This window comes from Rhodamnia argentea, chromosome 10 (assembly GCF_020921035.1).
Source record: "Rhodamnia argentea isolate NSW1041297 chromosome 10, ASM2092103v1, whole genome shotgun sequence".
Lineage (NCBI taxonomy): Eukaryota > Viridiplantae > Streptophyta > Magnoliopsida > Myrtales > Myrtaceae > Rhodamnia > Rhodamnia argentea.
The window spans coordinates 21,293,125-21,315,480 of NC_063159.1; the positions used below are offsets into that span (position 1 = coordinate 21,293,125).

A 22,356-nucleotide genomic window follows, 5' to 3' on the forward strand; every position below is an offset into this window, starting at 1 on the left:
GTATGGAGCAGGTTATCTCGATTAATAGCTTGCTCATGCTCTGTTTCTGTGTTGCAAGCACCATGCGAGTGGGCAAATGACGATTGCAATTGAGCCTTAAGAAATCGAGTTACTGCAACTTGTCTTCATTCGAAAGTCCAGAGAACGGATCATGCCGTATCCTTTCTGGAGATGGGCGCTTTCATCATTTTTTGGCATAGCTTTAGCTGGGAAAATTTTACGGCGAGAAATGTGAACTTTGAAATAAGCCTTGTGAGTTGTTCTAAAGGCTCATTTGATCGAAAACGTTTAGGCCTCGTTTGATCCAATATGGTATTGGAATTCCTCCAGGAATGGGATTCAATTCCTAAATTAAAATGTGGAGTTGGTTTCATAATGAATAGAATTCCCAAAAAGTGCGGCATTGGATTATTTAGGAATAGCCAATACTGAGATTCCAATACCTCGTTCCAGCCCAACACTATCACCGTTGTCACCACCATCATCGGATGCTACCACTGTAGCTTGCCGCTAGTCGATGTTGATGTGGATGGATGCTCATGCCCATTAGAAGTATGTCTCCCTAGAAGAACAAAACTTTGTGCGATCCAAACGATTGAGATGGAATCTCATTCCACATGGGGGAGTCCATTAAGAGATCATTGTCATGTAACCAAATAAGGCCTTAGAGAGGGAATTGCAATTTCTTACATGTGGTTTTCCGTAGGGGGATCGGTTCGATCCCACCTTGGAACCGGATAAAGAGGACCGGCTTTTAGTTTCAAGGGCTAGGAATTGGACCGGATGGTCCTGCAATTGATTGGTCTAGTTCGGTTCTCAAGCGGTCCAATCATTAGACCGGTCATAATGTTTTTTTTATTTATAGTTAAATTTTTCTTTTTAACGACATATTCATTGAACTATCTTTCGTTAATCGCATCACATTGTCATTGGAAAGTGTCAAAAATGTCCTAAACATATTGCATTGATGCTAATTTAGTCTTAAAACTTTTATTGGTACTAATGTAATCCTAAACTTTTTATATTTGTGTCAATTTAGTCTATCCGATCAATTTTCGCTGGAAATCGATGACATGACCTCCAGCCGTCCTATGTGACACGACATGTGCTAACGTGGACATTTTAAAATATTTTTTTAAATAATTTCTGAATTTTTTAATAACTTTTGTAACTTTTTTTTTCTTTTTCTCTTTTCTTCTTCTTTCTATTTTCCTTCCCTCTTTTGCGTTGCAGGTGGCAGTCCCTCTTCTACGTTCTCTTTTGCCGTTGCAATCCGCACGTCGGGACGGCTTGCCTCTCCAGGCCAAGGGCGAGCATCGGCAAGGGCTAGCCACATCACAGCCGACCGTTCCCCAGGCCAAGGTGTCCTCGACTAGCATTGCCCCGGCCGGGATGGAGAGCATGAGGACAAATCGGATCTTCTTCGTGTGCGGGCTTCGGTCGTCTGCTTGGCTTGCCTTACGTTCTGGAAATGGCAGCTTTGCTGTGGTCGCTACCGGATCGAACTTTGACCCTCGATCGTTGCTGAGTCGTGTGATGTTGTCGTCAATTTTTTTTTTTTTCGTTTGGGTTGGTTGATCTTAAAACGTTAGGTGAGTGCCGAACCGGGGCTACTGCAGATCTGGCGATGCCAACCCTTGCCCAGGCCAGGGAGGCTTTGCCGGGCGTTGCCTTCGCCAAGGTGACGTCGGCCGAGGCCACCCTAGCCTGGGCAAGGGTCAGCCATCCTTGGCAAGGCTCGCCCTCCTCCCATCGAGGCACGGCGAGACCAGCCGTCCCGGCATGCGGCCGACTAGTGGTCGACCACCTGCAATGCAGAAGAGAATAGAGAAGAGGGGCTGCCGCCTGCAGCGAAGAAAAGAGAACCCAAAAAAGGAAGGAAAAAAAAAAGAAGAAAAGAAAAAATAGTAAAAAATTTACAAATTATTAAAAAATTATTTTGAAATGTTCATGATAGCATCGGTAGTGCCTCATGGGACAGCCGACATCCACGTTAGTAAGTTCTGGCTAAAATTTGGCACAAATACAAAATATTTAGGACTAAATTGGCAACGATAAAATGTTTAGGACTAAATTGTCATAAATATAATAGGTTTATAACTTTTTCGACATTTTTCCCATTGTCGCTAAACCTGAAAGTCATACTAAGCATACTACGCATATTAAGTTTAGGTTTACATTTTCGTACTTTTTTTTAAAAAATATTAGTCGATTTAGTCCGGGAGGCTCCTGGTTCGATTGGTCCATTAATACTCGGTCCTAGTTTTCCATGCCAAAGAAGCCACAAATAATAGTTATGATGGACTTGATCTATGCGAATTCGGCTTCAAACGAGTATTTAATCGAGAATGTTGAATAGATGCGGAATGCATGTAGCTTCTGTTATTACCCGCCATGTAGGATTGAAAACGCATATATATAAAACGTCATGCCGCATTTTTCTTCAATTAGACGTTGTTAGTAGTAGTACTCGAGCTGATCGAAATGGCAAAGTTTATGCCTTGAAGGCACGGAGCAAAAATTTTGACACTCAGGAGGATTCTTAAACAAATTTTAGGATTTGCTCTGTAATAATCTTGTTTATAATTGTATTTCACCTGTCCCAAAGTAATATTTGAATTTTGAATAATTGTATAAATGTACTGTTAAACAGATATTTAATTGTAGTGTTGAACGCACAGTTGATAGAGTAAGAGGTCGTTCGGTTATTTTGGAAGCCAATTTTTTTTGTCTGAAAACATGGGGATGGTTATGAATAAAATCAGTTATACCAACAAAAAAGAAAAACAAGTTGACAGAGGCCATAATAAAGCGCCCAAGATGAACTGTTTAAGGAGACAAGCTATGTATCACATTACTCTTTCTAATAGAAACAACCCTATAGGCAGGTGAAGTATTCGAGATTGGCGAGGCGGAGCGTCGCCGGGCGAGCTCAAGCTCGCCAGACTGTGCTTGTGGCCGGCCACCGGCCATCGCCGAGGCCCAGGATCGGCTGAGGGAAAGAAAAATAAAAGGAAAGAAAAGAAGTAGTACAAGAGCGATATAACTGTTGGTAGCTGAATTTTGGATATGAATATAGATAGTTGGAGATGCCTGAAATGTTATATGTTGAGATGCCTGAATTACATACATTACATATACATTTAATGGATTTTAGAACTTTGATCCTATAATCAGTTTTCTATTATACTGGATATTTGAATGGAGATATATTTTCGGACGATAGGTTAATACGGGTTATGTTTGAGGCTGCGTCCTTCGACAGAAAAGAAGTGTATGATTTTGTGTTCTCAGTCGGGTGGGTTTCAGTTCAAGCAAGTCCTTTTCACCTTTTGAGCGCTCTTAACACATTGCTATATTGTCTGATGTGCAGGAAATTCCGGCTCAACAGGAGAAGTCAAGGATCTGTTGCACATATTATTCAGCTTCCCCTGTTTTCCATCGAGAATGGCTAAATCTGGCTGCTTCGTCGGGTGCGGGGAGCCTCTCAATAGATAATTGCCAGCAGGCCGACGCATGCGCTGTAGGCATCACTTGCTCTTTAGCATTCTGGTGCAGCAGCTAATTTATGGACTGCGGCCTATATGCGTAGCTGTTCTTGCATGAGGTGTCCAATTTATTTAGGTACGTCTTTCTTGATTCGAATATCAACATGAAATGACAACAATGGAAGATAATATGATTAATTTTATGTAATCTCTCTCACGAATGGCGTCATTCAAACGCTCGCACTTAATAACACGTTCGGAAAAGTACTAAAAGTGTAATCGTATGCATACCAGTGCTATAGTACTAATGCATTTGAGAAAGGGTTAATACCGTGAAAAACCTCAAGCCATTACATTTGCGATAGAATTTACTCCAAATTAATTTTTTGCCCATAAAAAAACCCAAACAAGTATAACTGTGCTAAATTTACCTTCTGTTAAATTCTATTAGATTTTAACTTCGAATTGCTGAATTGGATGGCACGGTATACTAATTTGCGATTTTAACCCTCCGTTTACTACGGGTGTATCAATTGAGAGTTTTTCATGGTAATAACCCAGTTTAACAGAAGCTAATGAAGGGTAAATTTGTCATAAGTGTGCTGGTTTTGAGTTTTTGGTAGTCAAAAATCAATTTGGGATAAATTTGTCATAAGTGTACCGGTTTGAGATTTTTTATGGTAAAAAAATTAATTTGGGGTAAATTTGTCACGGATGTATTGATTCGGGATATTTAGTGGGTATTAATCCTTTGAAAAATTACCATTCGCTAGCACCTTTCCTTGATTTGATTCGTCTCCTTCACTGAAGGTGATTTTAAGCTTAAAACTTTTGTTTTTAGTGCAGAGTTTTTCCAAAACGGTTTGGCCCTACTTCTAAAGGCCAACCTTATTCCCTCGGGCACGAAGGTTTTCTTCTCTTCATCCCATCAAAACTAAGCAGGTTGGATTACATTTTGTTTCGTTAAAGGTCACTTTGATTGGCCCAAAAATTTAAGGTGGCATGGTATAAAGCTTTCTGTCTTTTTTCCCAATATTCTCTTCCCATGCTGCATAATAAAAATCAAAGAAGATCCAATTAGAATGGAACCAGTTTCAAATTTCATAAGAGTCATTCAACAATATGATATGCAAAGTGCGGCTTCATTACGAATTCATTCTATTATTTGTCTAGCCTAAAGGAAATTACCCTTTATTAGTTCTCCCTTTGATTCCAGAGAAATGAATTTACATAATTTGAAAAATATCTTTTGCAATTCTTGGCGATCATTTAAGCTTTAGACAAAGTGAAAAAGGTCACATCATTGGACACCACTTGGCACAATTTCGGATGTCCACATGGCACTCAAGTCATGGCCATGTCACATCTTCTTTGACGTCACATGGGCCGTGAGCATGTTGGCTCACATGCTTGTCACATGTCCTATCATAGACAAATATACCAATAAAATTCTAAATCCATTATATTTATATCAATTCAGTCATAAACTTTATAATCAAATCAATTTATTGCTAAACATTTTCGCATTGGCAGTCCATTTGATCAATTTTGTCCAGAAATTACTGACTTGTATAATGGCTATGCCACATTGGATAGCCGGTGCCGACAACGATATTTTTTAATAAAATTTGAATTTTTATTTGAAATTTTTTATTTTTATTTGAAATTTTTTCCCTTTCCTTTCTAGGGTCCACAAGGGTCGCATGCCACACGCGAGGGCCGACGACTCTCGCTAACCATAAGTGAGGGCATTGTGGCCCTCCCCAACGTTGGACAAGGGCCTCAACGTTCTCGTCGGGCACTAGGGCGAGGCTCGCACGGTCCCTTGCCTAGACTTGGCAAAGGTTGCAACCCCCACGCTCAATCTAGGTGAGGTCGCGATGCCCATATGTCGACCTTTGCCATATCATGCGAGGGCCGGTGGATCGCCCCTGCCAGCCCTCAACAATAAGGAAAAAAAAAAGAAAAAAATTACGGAAATTCAAAATTTTGTTAAAATTTTATTAAAAAATGCCAATGCCAGCATTAGTGGTGTCATGTCGGACAACCAATGTCCGCGTGAGTCATTTTTAGCCAAAATTAATTAGATTGACTCAATATGTACCAATACAAAAAGGTTTAGGACTGAGCTGGTTTAATTAAAAATTTTAGGACTGAATTAGTATAAATACAATATATTTTAAACTTTTTTTTTTTTTAACTTTTCCCTCCGATCATATGCCAGACTTGCCAATTACACGATCTTTCCATCTCGATGTCACTGATGAGCGCACATGGGATTACTCTTCTATGATGGACCGTCATAATTGATTTAATTTTAGCAAGGGTTGAGTAAAGATAGAATTCGGCATCCAAAGGATGCGGGTGGAATAGGGAATTTGGAAAAAAATAAAAAATAAGCGATAGAAAACAAAGGAGGATATAGAGATTAAACAAAAGCTAATTCGGTGAATGGAGATAGCATTCAGTGGAGGGAATTGTCCAAAAAGGAAAATCAAGTGGAGTGGAAGGAAATATTGAAGTAGCAAATAAAAAGCAACATATACAGAATGATCATAGTGGAATCTTCTACAAATTAACATGGAGATAACACATCATGCAGAGCATGCAAGAGTCAATCATTTAAAAAAAAAATTATTCGACATACATGTAGATGAGAATAGTACTCTTTATAGGTGACGATATCTTTCGATATATATTGCACGAAGTATCAATGGAAGTAGTGTGCTTTATTGACTCAATTCTCTATTTATAAAGCCAAAGATAAGAACAGATTAGTTAGAGAATAACACGTGCTGCTTAATCTCTCGGCATCCACTTGAAAGTGATTGCAAGGTGTTAATTGATGCAATTCAATATAAGGGCCTTTGGCCTTGGTGCATTTATCCTTTCCTCTCGGACTCTCGTCTTCTCCTAAGCAACCAATTCAAGATGGAGTCTGAAGTGGACCGGTAGGTCCAGTAATGCAGTTGCTCATGAGCTTGCAAATTGAGCTTTTTATCAAACAGGAACTGCATCCTCTTTTCTTTTCAATGATCTCCCATCTAGAGTAAAAAATATAGTGTTAGAACAATCTTTTTTAATCAATTATCTTAATGTAGGCTCTTTTTCCTTCTTGTGATATTTGCACTGCTTTGATGGAATGGAAGTGTTTTTTTTTTTTAGGGAAAACAATAACGTGATTGAACGGCCCTTGTGTACTCAAACCCTAATGTTCATCTGCCTTTGCGGTGGCTTGTCCCGCTCAATCGCATGATTGCACCGACCTCGTGCAAAACCAGAAGCCGACGAATTCCTAGACGTTTCCAGATCGACGAGAAGCCTCCGGCAGCACTTGCCAGCGATCCATGTTAGCTCTCGACGCCCTATCCTATGCTTCCAACAGCCGGCGTTGGTCCTCTTCAGCCCTTTCGTTCCGGCCAGGCGACAGCAGCTTCTCCAGACAATCGCTAAGTGAGGTTGTAGCCTTGCCCGTCCTGTCTAGCCACCGCCGCGCCCTGCAGCCCAACAGCCGTTTTCCCCATCAAGTCCTGCGACGATTTCCATCAGATTCCTGAGGCTTGCTTGCCTTTAGTCCGGTAGATGCGGCAGAGACGTTTCCCATCAACGGTCAAGCCAATCTAGTACCTTCAATTCTGGGTTCCAGTCCAGAAAGTCCAACCTTGCCGGTCCTTGCTCGTCCATTGCGATCCCGCATCGGAAGTGAATCGTCCAAATTAGGTAATTTGCGATACCAATTTTCTTTTGTTTGTTCGAACGCGATATCGAATTTGAATAATAGATATCGTTACCTATTTTGATATGATTGCGATCTAATTGAATATCCTGAGATTGAAGGCATTACCTAAATTAGGAAAATCGACAACGACTATCGATTGCACGGAAAGTAAGGCAACCTAATCCCTAAAACTTAGGACAAGGGTGTCGGTTTTATTTGTTACCGAATTCGAGTTGATTGGACAATCTTTGAATATTGTATCCTTATCTTTTGTGATTGGGTGCTTTTCTTTTGCAATTCAATGTTTGTCTTGTTTGATTTAATGTCCTATGGAAAAACACAAAAAGATCGCCTAAAAGATTAGGATAAGTTCTATCTTTATTTTTCAGATAAGATTGCCCGTTTAGATGGGATAAGTTTCCAAGTTAGAATAGGATTTGATTTAAAACATTTCCTATTTTTGGTTGGATAACTCTTCATTTTAGGTAATTAAAGTTTAGCAATTGTTAATTTCGAATTTTAATAAAAATCAGCATGTCATATTAGAGTAAATAGTATTTTCCATGTCATTGCATTTAGATTAAGTTTGAATTTCATGCATGTATATTAGATTTATTTCTAGATAAATTGAAAACCCCAAAAATAGAACTTTGCGGTTAATTTTGCTTGAATTTCATTTTTCTTGTAGTTTATTTATCGCTTTTGATTATTGTTGTTACTTTAATGGTTGTGCACCCATACGATCACCTCACATGTTAGGGTGTGTATGGTAACATTTCTCTACAAGAAATCAACATCTGATCGGAAGTTGATTTCTTCATTTCTTCTTAAAAGTAGAAGTTGATTTTTTTACTTACGCTCCAGATTGACTTTCGATTAGAAAAATTCGTTTGGTAACGATTGAAAATTTCTACTTTTGAAATATTCTTAACAAAATCTTTGGCGGCCATGGTCGACGGCAGCGGCGGCGGCGGTCGGCGGTGGTCGGCGGCGGTTAGCGGCCGATGGCCATGGGTGGTCGATGGTCGGTGGACGGCGGTCGCGGGTGGGCGGCGATCGCGGCAGCGGTGGTCGGCGGAGGTGGGTGTAGTCCAAGAAGTGATTACGAAGCCAAGAAGTTAAAATTTTTTATTTCTCAAAATTGGCCAAAAATCCTACTAGAAGTGAAAAATCTTACCATAAGTGAAAAATCTTACCATAAGTCAATTTTTTTACCAAACTGATTTCTACTTCGATCAGATTTTTATCAAACACATTTATCCGCCAAATGAGCTTCTAGCGGAGAAATGCAATTTCTGAAGTGTTTTCATGCGGGCCCTTAGTGGCTAGGTGATAATTAATCCGAGTTGCCTGCATAATTTCAAACACTTTCGACATCAGCTTGATTCTCCAATTTCATGAGAGAAAATGTACTTAAAGGGGCATAGAAAAATCTAGTGTAATCAAGTCTATGTATCCATAATCTACGGTTCGTAAAAGTGAGGTATTCTCCCACACTTTACTTGGGTTTCTAGTCGACCCACGAAAATTAGATTAGTGGCAACTCCTTATTGAATTGAATTGGATGTTGCATGTTAAGATGTCAAAATGAATATAAAAATTGCAATTGGTAAATTTTGATGGAGTTTGAGCTAAGCCTTTGGGCGTAGTAATCTTTTTAACTTTCACTAGGGTGGTTCACCCGAGGGAAGGCCGCCAGACCACCTATCACCACCATCACAGTCCATCGTCATCAAACCATTATCTTTTAAACACAAGCAATTGATGGAGTGATGAGAGACCAAATCGAGATTGAGAAAGAGTCCACTTTGATGTGCTTTTTTTTTTTTAACGAAAAAAAAGTCTCTTTAATTAATTTATAGTTTTGTTCATACGTTTCTTTTACACTATTCTTTCTAATTGCGAATGTTGTGGTCATTTTTTTTTTCAAGTTGAACAAAATTAAAAATTAAATCACATCAAAGTACTTTTCAAATGTGTTTCCACTAAATGGCCTTTTTTTTGAAATTGCTTCCGATGCAATTTCTAATTACAATTTACCAAATAGATTTTTTTTTTCACGAAAACTCTTTAACCTAAAGGAATTTGCAATTTCTCAAAGGGTTTTTGCAAAAACTAAACTAAACGCAGCCAAAGCGTAAAGGAGGTCTCCACCTGTCTTGTGCTAAGGGACTTTATAGGGGTTTGAAAATACAATTGCATCTCCCCAAAGCTCTCCAAAAAATTGTCAAATGGTACTTCCATTTGCCCAAGGGCCTTTAGAGCAACAAAAGACTTTGGTAAATTTCTACCAAACGCACTAGGTTGGAGCTTAGCTTTTAATTTTTTGATTTTTTTTAATAGGTGACAAATGAGATGATTCACCCTAATTTCTATGTACTTGTATGGTATTGGGAGCGATGCAGAAGAATCTAATATGAACATTCACGTGGTTGTAAGTTTTGATCATGTAGTTCTCTGATTGGTCGTGATCTTCGCCTTCTGTATTGAGCCTTGAGTTCACTGTTTTGTTCCATTCATTTGAGTCTTTGAGTTTGACGTAGAGAGTGCCTTTCTCTAGGTTTGCTTAGGCATTTCAGTTTAATAAGATTGGAATGTCATTGTCAAAGTAATGGTGTGAATTGCGTTTCTGTTCAAGTCTAAATTTATAGACTTCAAATTCTCTAATAATAATGTGACGTGAGGAAGGAGGGAGATCAATTTGTTCTTGACGTTACATTATGATTTTGTGTTTCCACATCGACCAATTATGATCATATGAGTTTAATCGTAATTGTGAATAATAAATATCGAACTTTTGAAAAGATCATGAGAGATATAAATGTGACTTATTGACCTAAGGTACCGCATACTGGATCTACTCTAAATTATAGTGCCCAATGTGAGTTGTTATATATTCCTAACAAATGTATGACAACGAGCTCTCGAGTATACTTGGTCACACGGATTATTTGCCCACATGATCACTTCCGCTCTGAAGTTGTTTCCCACATATATCCATTTTACTCCATGTGAAACTCGTCAAAATTCCACGAAGGCTCCTCGGTCCTTTGCTACATGGTATGTGGCGCTTAAGTCTACAATCCACAAAGGATGAGATTCAGTTAAAAAGATCAAACTAGAAATATAAGAAACACTTACAAGTGTATAAAGGGTTTCTACCTTCTTCGGCTTAGGGCAATTGTGACCGAAGTGCCCCTTGTTGCCATAGTTAAAACACTTCGCCCCTAAAATATTCTTATTGAAAGGACGTTTTCCTTTCTTCAGTTGGTTGATTTTTGGTTTCTACTCTAAAGGCTCCGCTCCTTTGCCTTTCCACTTATTAAAACCACTTGGATGCTTGTGCTTAGAGCCCACAGCTCCATGTGAGCTGAAAGCAACATAATAAATATCTACTTGTGGTTTAGCCGCCAAGAGGCCGTCCTCTTCCAACTCGAGATGCCGCATCACATCTTCTAAGGTTTTGATGTTTTCATTGTGAGTTAAGTGAATTTTCATATTCTCCCAGCTATGAGGTAAAGAGCGTATCACCTCTTACACATGCTGCTCATTAGTCAATATGTATCCAGTATCGGACAGTTCACTTATAGTATTCGATATCCACCTTAGATGTTGCTTCATATTCTGGCCATGGGGCATCTTATATGAGTCGAACCTTATGGTGAGTTGTCTTAGTTTAGTCACCGATGTTTGACTAAACCTGGCCTTCAATGCATCCTACATATCCTTGACATTGTCAAACCGAATGAACTCTCTCATTATGTCGTTCTCCATATTGCTCAGCGACGTGATGCGAGCAAGAGAGTTCTTTCTTTTCCAAGAAGTAGAAGCAACTCTATCTCTCCGATGCTATGCAATGTTAACCTCTTCAGGTTCATTCATAACTTGGTTTAGGGTTTCTAGTGCTTCTTCCTCTTTTAGCACATACTAGATTTTCAAGTTCCATATCTCATAATTTTCACCATTAAGCTTTCCCCCTTATTCAACTCGATTACGATATTCTTTGTTGTTGATGTCATTCTATAGGGACACAGTTCTTTAGACACTATTTGCATGAATTTTTTAATGCCAAATATTTATGCATAAAGATTTATACTAACCAATTATGTTAACGAATAGTTTCACAAAAGGCGTTAAAAGATTTGAAAGTTCACTATGTTCCCAATCATCATCCAAAAATATAATTTGAAATTACCGTTAACATAATTATTTGTATAATCAAGTTTCCTTAAAAGTTACATAAACTTATCGAGCTACCCACAAGAACATACATGAATAAAAGTGAACAACAATGTCAAAGCACTATAATAAAAAAGATGACATTAATTATTCAAAACCGAATGGTCCATAAACAAGTGCAGTACTTAAGATTAAAACAACATGGGAGAAACAGCTTCAAACAAAAAGAGTCCCAACCCGGACAGCATATACTAAAGAAATACACATCAACCGCTAAGCTTTTTCGTACAAACTGGTAAAGTCTTGTAAAAAGCTTTGAAAGCTTTCTGTTTGAAATATTCCACGGGGCAACGGCCCGAGCAAATCCCTTTGACTTGAGTCGGGGCACACTCATGGGCCAGGTGGTATTCATGGAAAGAGTCGACGTTCTCGACATCTTAATCTTAATGTCCTCCGGAATATAAGCTTCAAGTAGCACATTATAGTCCAGACGGGCTTCTCGCTCCCAAAGAGCACGAAGAAAGTTCATTTCACATTCTAGTAGACTATTGTTGAAGGCAACAATCTTCACAAACTCTTTCTATTTCCTACAATTACCTGCCCATATAACATCCTGTAATTTCTCGTTGAATCTGATAACATGATCGACCAATTTGGTGCATCAATCCCATGTTATAGCTTTCATTTCACATTGCAACTCCTCAAGTTTTGCTTTTTGAGCTCTTATTCTCGGAACATGGGGAGTGCGCCACCATTGTACTATTGCTTCTGTAACGAATACGGAAACAAAAGAGGATTACTCATAATCCATTATACAACTATCAATGCTAACGAGAATTTACAATATATTGGGAATATGAAGGAAACTTTAAAAAAATGTGTCAAATTGCAGTTTTTTAATTTTCAAAAAGTTAGAGATCAAATTGCAATTTTCAGAAAGTTTTATCCCTTTTTTGTTTTTTAAAGCTTCCTGCATATTCTCAATATCTTGTAAATTCTTGTTGGCATTAATAGTTGTATTATGGATTATGAGGAAACCTCTTTTGTTTATGTATTCGTTACAGAACCAATGGTACAATGGTGGTGCACTCCACATGTTCCAAGAGCAAGAGCTTAAAAAGCGAAAATTGAGGAGTTACAATGTGAAATGAAAGCTATAACATGGGATGGATGCGCAGAGTTGGTTGAACATGTTATCAGATTCAACGAGAAATTACAGGATGTTATATGAGCGGGTGGTTGTAGGAAAGAGAAAGAGTTTGAGAAGATTATTGCCTTCAGCAATAGTCTACTTGAATGTGAAATGAACTTTCTTCATGCTCTTTGGGAGGAAAAAGCCCATTTGGACTATAATGTCTTCTTGAAGCTAATATAAGGGAGGACATTAAAATTAAGACGTCGAGGACGTCGACTCTTTCCATTTATACCACCCGCCGCGTGAGTGTGCCCTGGGGCAAGTCGGAGGGATTTGCTTAGGCCGTTATTGTGTGGAATATTTCAAAAAGAGAGCTTCCAAAGCATTTTTACAAGACTTTACTGGTTTATAAGAAAATGCTTGGTGGTTGATGTGTGTTTCTTTAGTATATGATGCTTGGTTTGGGGCTCTTTCTGTTTGAGGCTGTTTCTCTCACGTTGTCTTAATCTTAAGTATTTGAACTCGTTTATGCCCATTCGGTTATGAATAATATATGTTAGCTTTTTGATTATATTGCTTTGATGTTGTTGTTTACTTTTATACATGTATGTTCTTGTGGAGAGTTCGATAAGTTTATGTAACATTTAAAGGAATGCGATTTATATAGATGATTATGTTAATGATAATTTCAAATGAGGTTCTTTGGATGATGATTAGGAACGTAGTGTACTTTCGAATCTTAAGGTGTTTTGTGTAACTATTCGTTAACATAATTAGTTAGTATAAATATTTATGCATACATGTTAGGCATTAAAAGATTCGTGCAAATAGTGTTTAAAAAACTTTGTGTTCCTAAATATCATAAAAATTCAAAAAAATATTAAAATATTCAGTCGTCGGCCGATCGGCCTCCACGTCGGCGCCGGCAGGCCAAAATTAGCCGGATGGACTAAAATGGCACAATTGCAAAAAATTTGGGATTGAATTGACAAAAGAAAAAAAGTTTAGAACTGAATTGGCACAATTGCAATAAGTTTATGACTTCTTTGGTAACTTCCCCACTTTTTTTCACTTGAATTGTTCAAAGTAGCACTTTTGACAAGGATTCTTTATGTTAATTCATGTGATTTAGGTAGTGAAAGCATCGTAGATCCATGTTTGCAGATAAGCATCGTAGATCCATGCTTGCATATGCACGTAGCTTAGAGTATTGACGTATTAATTGAGCTCCCATTTTGTGCTAAATATTTGGCTTTTAGGAATTGTCTTTGTCTATGGGCAAACTAACAACGAAATGCCCCATACCATGTTGGCCATATTTGACTGCCGTGATTGACCACATAATATTCCACTTGTTTTTACCCAAACTTGGCCATACTTTGACCGGGCACGACTTTTCCTTCGAACTTTGCATTAACTCCATTTTTGCGCCTACGGAAAGATCTTCAGTAATTTAGATGATGAAAAAGCTCTAAATGTCGCAAGGTCAAACATTTCAAATCATTTAAGTGTGAAAAATTTTGAAAAATGATTTTTATGTACGTTTTTACTAAATTTGACCAAATTTTGACCCGACGTAACTTCTTCGTCCAACATCGTTGTACCTAAAGAAGGCTCACGGCTGATAGTTCCAAAATGCGACTCCATTGTAACAGAAGGGTCAGGATGGCAGATTTTTGGTAATCATACCGAACGAACATCCATGATATTTTCTTCGGTAAAACAGCTCTACAATATTTGATGCCTCTACAAATCCTCGGAAATAATGAATGCTGACTAGGAGGCCATTTGTGAATTTAATGGTGAGCTGTCTTTCTTTCTTTTCTTTGGGTTCTGTAGGAGATTCGTGTTTGCAGCTACCCGTAGCCCTCATTTGATGAATTTAATGGCTGCCCTTCTCTATTATTTCTCACGAAAGGGTAAAGGATCGTTATCGCATTACTTCGGTACATACCAATACAATGATTCCCATCTTATTACTCCAAGCATATACGGCCACATTCAATTTGAAGTGACAAGAGGACAAAGCAGAGGGAATTTCCTTGGAAATGCAAAGCTCAGTTGGAATGACTTAATGCTAATTCCATTTCCTTGGTTTGCTGCTTGCAGGATGGAGAATATGAAGTGATCGTATTTGCACATTACAGGATGAAGAATATAAAGTGATAGCAGGAGCTCATTACATTGCTGAACATAGTCTCATTGATGGTGATGGTAGTCTGCCATCACCATCAATAGCTTCATAGCTGGCTTGAGAATCAACTACCAGTAGATAAAAAACAACTGCACTTTTCGCTCACGAAACAATATGTAATCTAAACGATGGCGGGCATGTAAAATGCCGTCCTCAAAGGTGGACCAAATAGGGATGATCTTCATTGATGCAGCTGCACTTGCACCAAAACACATGATTCTGATCAAGAAATTTGTCTAGATTGAAGATCATCTTCATCGGAACCTGCAGGAGGAGAATACGAGCTTGCTCATAATATAAGCTCGGAAAATGAGTTCACTGGAAGAAAGAACCACCGGGAGCATGGAAACTTCTGTTAGTTCTTATGTCAGTAGGGAATTTATAAAGAAAAATAAAAGAACCCAAAACAAAGCGCTTTCTTGCCAACAAGATAATTGAAGAAGAAACACAGCATATAGAAACGATTACTTCTAATACTAACTCTGCAAGACAGTAAAAGTCAACCGAAAGCTTCGGAAACCAACCTTCCTTTTCTTTCCATGTGACAACCATCCTAGCAAGAAACAAACTTTCTCAAACAAACTTTCAGTAGTTCCCAAGTAAAGAAATGTTCCTACAGAGATTTCATCTGTAGTGGGTCCAACATAGTCACCTTCGAATTACAAGAGTGGACTCTGAAAGTTTGATTTGCAGTTAGCAGGTCATCATACCAAGTTGGGGCACAACAGAATCTCTTCTTTGCATATGTTAACCTCACAAAAATCTGTATGATAGGATCTTGGTTTGGATCTCATATTATGTCACTGCCAACCAAATAACCAACTAATACTCCCTTTGAATTGGCTGAATTGTACCTTCAGATGGTTTTCTGAGTATGCAGTGAGCTAATGGGTTCATTTGACATAGTTGGATATATAATTCTGCAACCTTTCGAAGAGCTGTTTATTCAGCTTGTCGCCTCTTTGATTCCCTCGAACCAACTTCCATTCAGTGAGTTTCAATGATGTATCAGCTAACATTTGGTTACTACAGCCTATCTAGTCTCCATCAAGTTCAGGAATATTTGCTCAGATAACAAGGACAATTAGCCAAGCCAGCATTCTCTTGCTGGCTGTCTGAACAAATGCTCCGTTTGGTTGGCTATCTCAGTATCTCCCTATGCTTTGTCTTCAATCGACGCATTTCAGAAATGAAATGGGGCTGTGATCACCATAATCAACTATTGCAGAGTCTATTGATACAGTTAGAACTGGAAAGAGCAATCACCTCGTGTCATATGAAAGTACCATGAAGACTCGTATCAATGTGCGCAGTTGATAAAATTGCCTCCATGATCAAATTTGAATGGGTGAAAAAGGTGTGCTAGAATGTCACAACACCATGAAAGACTGATATTGTAAATCAGGGCAAAGGATCAAGTGGTGTGAAAAGGATCGACTCACCAAGTTCGTGAACCATTACAGTGCAGTGCAGGTTCAGAAGCAACCAAACTCCCATGGAAGCGTCCATCTCCATCCAAGGTCAGGTACCTGCAATTTTCACGACTTAAAAGGGAAGGACATTGTGAGCTTACGAAAGCCCTGCAACTCTGGTGCAGCTCATAAGGACATAAACTTATGTAAGAGAATCAGCTGAACCAGAAAACTTGCAGATAACCAAGACTCAAATCAATAAAGAATGGAAGCTTTTACTAATCAATAAGTGTCTATTCTTTCCATCTAGGAGCATAGAAGCCATAAACTAACAACCACTAAAATCCATATCGTCACCAATTGGCAACATAAATGGCAACCTATGGATCCATTTTCCTATGTATATCATCTTTATGCTGGCCAGCTCGACCCTCGCGCTCATCACAGGTTGATTCATCAGCCAGGCACTTATCAATGTCTGCACGCTCAGATGCTTGCATTGATCCTAAATCCCATATATCAGATAGCCCACCAGTAACTCCCACTTCAGGTGCATCATATTGAGCAAGATTACCCCATACCACACCGCTAGAACTAGACATACCAGCACTCACGTCAAAACCCATGCCCCATACCTCGTCTTGCTTAATCATGCTTTCAAATCCCGATGAGAAATCTGGAAAGTTCTTCCTCTCTGCCAGTTCCTCTGGGAAAGAGACAAAGTACTGAGGAGAGAACTCTTGCCCTGGGCTCTCAATGACACTCTTCCCCTTGAATTGAGGATCAGCTCCCAAGCTTGATGACCCCTCTCTGAGCAGATCTCGAGTTTTGAAATAGCCCTGTACAGATGCTACATCATGTGGCGCTGTTGTTTCTCTTGACATGACATCCTCAACTTGAGGCGAAATGATCTGTTCACATAAATCTGTGCCAGTTGAAACTTCAGGGAGATGTTTAGCGTTTTCGACAGGATTCAAAATAGGAAATCCACAAGATGCATCAACAGTCTCCGTGTCATGTCTGTACTTGACTATCTGCCCTTCCGTGGAGGGTGCTGCTTCAACATCCTCTGGCTGATGATGCTTGAGAAACTTCCTCCTCACCCTTGAAGAACCGATTTCTCTCTGCTCCTTCTTTTCCCTCAAACACGCTACAAAGGAGGGGTTTTGAAGCAATTTTGCCATGAATGAAACCATCTGCTTTTGTCTTTGCTCAGCAGCTTGAAGTCTCTCATTCACTGCTGCTGCATGATGAGCTGTGCCACGGTGCTGCTGCTGCAGTTCAACTACCTCCTGCATCAACATACTCTTCTCCTTCCTTAACATTTCAACTTCAATTTCCAACCCAGGTTTCGCCGCTTCACTGGAAGGTCCAAAGTAGCTTCCGATCTGCTGTGTCTGAGGCGACTTGCGTCTCTGCATGTTCTTTAGAAGTTGCCTCTTCCCTCTCTGAAAAGCTTCATTAGCAAACTCCCATCTATCAGTGTCAATCTTGCGGAACCCCTGACCACATCATATGAAAATTCAAGAATGAATAGGGAATGGAATGTGTAAAAATCACCAAAAGACAAAAAGGATATAGTATAGTCTGTAAGTCTAGCATGTATCATTCATCAACACAAGCCGAAACGAACAGTCTTCCTAAACAGGAGAAGCTGCACTGTGGTACATTGAAAATCTTTTAGCTGCATAATCTGCGTAAGGAATAAAATGGAACACATCATGGGAACCTATACATTGACTGGTCACCAACAATATACCAAAACCTGAGAATTTCTACCTGCAGGAGAAGAATGAAATCCCAGTTGTGGAGAAAACTTGTAGGGGGCATTCTTTCATCATGATGAGCGAAGAAAGAAGCTTATTACAAAGTTTCATGTCTAGAGGCACCTAAAACTAGCAGCAAACCCGAGGGGCGAAGTCTGAAGGAAATACAATCAAATGACACAGCATGTCGACAACATTACAAGAATTGCTAAACATAGAAAAGAGAAGAAAAGAACTAACATCCAGAGGATTAAATAATTAGAAACATATGCGAACACATTACTCATTAATTTCAAAAGTCGTTTACAAGCTCTCATTAGAGAATACACCATCAAGAATGCCTCCATTATGCCTCCATTATACAGTGGAACTACAATTACGTCAATCTTCGCGGAACTGATATACAACAAAGTCGAGCAGGAAACAAAGGCAAAGGCACAGCGGCGCAGCAAAAATAAAAAAGAAATACATCAAAATACAAAAGCAAAAAAAGGCAGAGGAAAAAAAAAACATCTACAAAAAGAGAACAGCAGCCAATAGAGGCCGTGTTCCAGCAAATACCCACGTAAGTATTTAGCTGCCGAACAAAGCTGGAAAAATTGTTGTGCTTGAAATTCCGTGGGAGTATAATCCTGGCAAATTCAACGGGGTCCCAAACCACGAAGCTCTGGCCGCTCGACCCCCATGATATTATCGAATCCAGCGATCGGTCATCGACCAAATCGAAGGTCTTCGAAAGAAAAGGTGGGATTGGAGTACCCTGCAGGCTCTCCAAAGGCTGAGGAGCACCAACAGTAGTCTCCATGTCGCCGCCTCTCACCGGAAGTCCCACCTCCTCTGTTTCTGCTACACTAGTGCTAAATGGAGGCCCGAGAGGAGTTGTTTCGAAAACAGGTTCCGGTTTTAACTCGAACATGTCGAATGACGAGGCGAGGTTCAAAGGAGAGAACGCCTCGAACTCCATGAGAGGTGAAGAAGACCCAGAGAAGCCAATCTTCTCCATATCAAAGAACGACCCAGAAGGCAATGCCTCCGAACCCATCACATACGAAACAGCCGAAGAAGATGACCCAGCACCAGCAGGAGCCTTACCTTTAGCTCTTCCTCGGTCAGAAGAACCAGGAGGAGGTTTCGGGTATCGCTCATCTTCTGGGTTCATCGAATTTTTTCACCCTTTACCCAGTGAGAAGCAGTAGCGAGAGGAGAGAGAGTGAGGGACAAAATGTGCGTGACAGAAGGACAAAAATGGTCGGCGAATGGAGCGTGCGGTGGAGTTTATATGGGTTTGGGGGCTCATGCCGACAAGGTGCTCGGGAAAAATCCCAGGAGAAACAGTAAGGCGGTGGAGGGTCGCTGCGTGGGAATCGACGGCTGAGAGCGACGCATCGCTCCATGGGGCCGGGGAGGGTCGTGGGGCTTCGTCTTTCGCGCGTTGCGTTGCCTCGAATTGATCTCAGAGAGAGAGGGAGAGGAGCGCCGACCTTGAGCTGAATCTGGGGAGAGCTTCCTGGTAGTTACGCCCGTTAAGATTTTGTGTTCCTTTTGTCTCTGCTGGTGTTCGTATTTTAATTTCCTCTTCTAGATATTTTTGTGGTGTTGGAGCGAGGTGGGTGCCAGAGAACAGCTGGGGGCCACAGGATAAGATATTTCTGTCCAGGTGGGTTCTTTCTTTTATTATTAGTATTATTATTATTATTATTATTATTATTATTTATTACTTTTTCGCAATTTTTTCTTTTTTCTGATTTATTATGAACTTCCACTTGTCCCCTAGAAAGATACCGTTTTGTCGATCGGTCGTATGGACAAGTGTTTTTAAGACACCGGATGAACTTACTGCAAAAAGTTCATTAATTTTACAAACTAATTACGCACTTTAATGAGCGTCGATATCACCAAAAGTTCTAAATCAATACACTTGTATCATATTTATCTCAAACTAATTATCATTCCACAAAAAAATTCCGAGTCGATACAAATTATGTCACATTTACCCTCGAACGAATTTTTCGTCTCATTGATTATAAGATCGTGTGATCAGAAATAACCGACGGTATTGTCAAACTGTTAGGCTCACAGCTCCTCATAATATTAGGGTGCATGTAATTCGTCGAAAATAAATAATGTAGAAAATAATTTCTTAAAGAAATGAACGCTTATACCGCTTAAAATAACAAATTGATGCAAAATATTTTCATCGTTAATGACAATTTACATCTAAACACTTTTGTGGGCGATGTAATTTTTCTCGCCCATTGGTTTCTTTAGGAAAAAGTACACTAGAAATGTCATAACTTGTGTACAGTGTTCACTTGAATGCCATAACTTTCAAAACGTTCACTTAAGTACCATAACTTTTAAAAATCGTTCACTTGAGTGCTACTTCGGAGCAAAATCGTTCACTTGAGTGTTACAGTAACTTTTCCGGCATGCCACGTCGCCTTTCCGGCGTGCTACAGTAACTTTTCCGGCATCTACAGTAACTTTTCCGATCGCCACATCGGCTTTTTCGGCTGCCATGTCAACATGGCACTCAAGTGAACGATTTTTAAAAGTTATGGCTTTTAAATGAACGTTTTGAAAGTTATGGCACTCAAGTGAACGCCGTACAAAAGTTATGCGACTTATAATGTACTTTTCTCGTTTCTTTAAGTAGTACAGGCGATAATCTTTAGAAAAAATATTTTATAAATTATCTATTTTTCGTAAAATGAAGAAACTTTATTATTTAAAAAAAATTGTAAAGTTGAAAACATTTTCACGTTTTCCTACTATGATTAGGGGAACGCTTGGCGAAGAAGGAAGCGGGCTGGCCAATGAGAGAGGAGGCCATTTCCAAGTTGGAAACGTGTGACGGGAAACGAGGGGCGGTCAAGGATACTTGATTACCGCCCTCAGCCAATGGGGGCGCGGGCTCGTACGCAGCCTTACGTCAGCAACAAACCACGTTATCCCGCACCCTGTTTAGGAGCAAAGGACTCGGTTTTCGTCTTTTTCTAAACTAATCATAGAAAGTACGTGAGGATGGACCGCGATCACAACCCTCCCGCGGTTGAAAAGGGCAGAAAAGATTCGTTTGTTTCGCGGAAGAAATTGAATGATATTGACATCACAATAACTTGTACTCTCTCAAAATAATTAATCGATAAAAAGTATTTTCATCATCGACGGTAATTTATATTTGTACATTCCCATGAATTGAGAAAAATATTTTTTAGTCGTTCGTATATATATAAACGATATAAGCAATCATTTTTTATAAATAAATTATTTATTTTTTGCTAAAGAAATACACCTTAGGTATCCGGAAGAACGTCCGGCGTGACGAACCTCTTTAATGGCTCCGTGCGATAAAGTTTGACCATGATATTGATGTCGCATTGTGAGTTTTCACTGCGGGTTTGCGATATATTTCCGTGTTTAGTCATAATAATTTCGATTGCGGTGATTGCAATATCCACCGACATTGGGGCCATGTGACGCCTATTGTTGTGACTACATTAGTAAATCTCAAAATACTCGCGTTTTATTTCCTCTGTCGATGTTAGATAATGTTGATGTGATTGCATAGTTAATAAAATGCCATTCGTTGATCGTTGGATAATTATTTAAATATAAGCATTCTTTTATGACTAAATTCATATCAAACTTGGCAATGCATAGATCAGTAATAAATATGTTGAGAAACGATACGAGAAACTATAACATCTTCCTTGTAGGTAAACCTATATAATTCTCAAGTCTCGTCCGTAGTACCAAAATTAGCACGATTATCGATTAATTTATTTAATATTGAATATGATCATCCGCATTTGGATAATTAATTACCAGTTTCTTATGAATTAATAATCATCTCAGTTATTTTTTAATTAGTGTTGGTTGTTAATATATTATTTCGAAAACTTTATATGTAAACATTACCTTTGCATATTATTGAAAGATATAATGATACCAATGATATTTGAACTCTTACCCGAAAACCAAAATCGCCTGTTACTTATATTTTTTTAAAGTTAATCCTTCCATTAACTTTAACAATTGGGGTTTTTTTCCAATTTGATTTTTTTAAAATAAATATTTACGAAATTATTTCAAAAAAAATATTTACGAGTTTGGGCCTCGCTCGACAACCCAACCGCCGAGCAAGCCAAGCTGGGCCCCCCCAGATTCTGAGCGGCCCATTTTTTTAAAAATTTTATTTTTTAAGTGTTTTAATTATTTATACTTATAATATTTAGTTTATTTCTTATTTTTTAAACATGTTTATATTTATTTTATTTATAAATTTTTTCTTGTGAAGCTTATCTTTATAACATAATTAGCAATAGTTAATGTAAAAATTTATTAAGATCTATAATTAATAAATAATCTATTTGATGTATGTAAATCCAATCGAAAGGCGAAACGGTAATATGTCAAGAGTTAGTTCGATATCGAGAAGTAGCACCGAAGGAAGAAAATGCA

General features: G+C 38.9%; 1 protein-coding gene across 2 annotated transcripts; it reads right to left on the reverse strand.

Annotated features, from left to right (window-relative positions):
- Positions 1 to 14,669: 14,669 nt before the first annotated feature.
- LOC115735168 (heat stress transcription factor A-3) lies at positions 14,670 to 19,100 on the reverse strand. Of its 2 annotated transcripts, XM_030666283.2 has the most exons (4): positions 18,458 to 19,100; positions 16,762 to 17,628; positions 16,157 to 16,243; positions 14,670 to 14,913 (listed from the first exon to the last, which is right to left on the reverse strand). In XM_030666283.2, the coding sequence occupies exons 1-3, from the start codon at positions 19,049 to 19,051 to the stop codon at positions 16,190 to 16,192; spliced, it is 1,515 nt and encodes a 504-aa protein (XP_030522143.1). In that variant the 5' UTR covers positions 19,052 to 19,100; the 3' UTR covers positions 14,670 to 14,913; positions 16,157 to 16,189. The 2 variants fall into 2 exon arrangements, with proteins under 2 accessions (XP_030522143.1, XP_030522142.1); XM_030666282.2 differs by having other exon boundaries at positions 14,670 to 17,628.
- Between the last annotated feature and the right edge of the window lie 3,256 nt (positions 19,101 to 22,356).

Bases quoted from the DNA above. Each gene is read 5' to 3' on its own strand.
- LOC115735168 (XM_030666282.2), bottom strand. From the start codon at position 19,051: ATGAACCCAGAAGATGAGCGATACCCGAAACCTCCTCCTGGTTCTTCT. The intron at 17,629-18,457 runs GTGGGTATTTGC...TGATGTGGTCAG, and splicing joins TTCGGCAGCTAAATACTTAC to GGGTTCCGCAAGATTGACAC.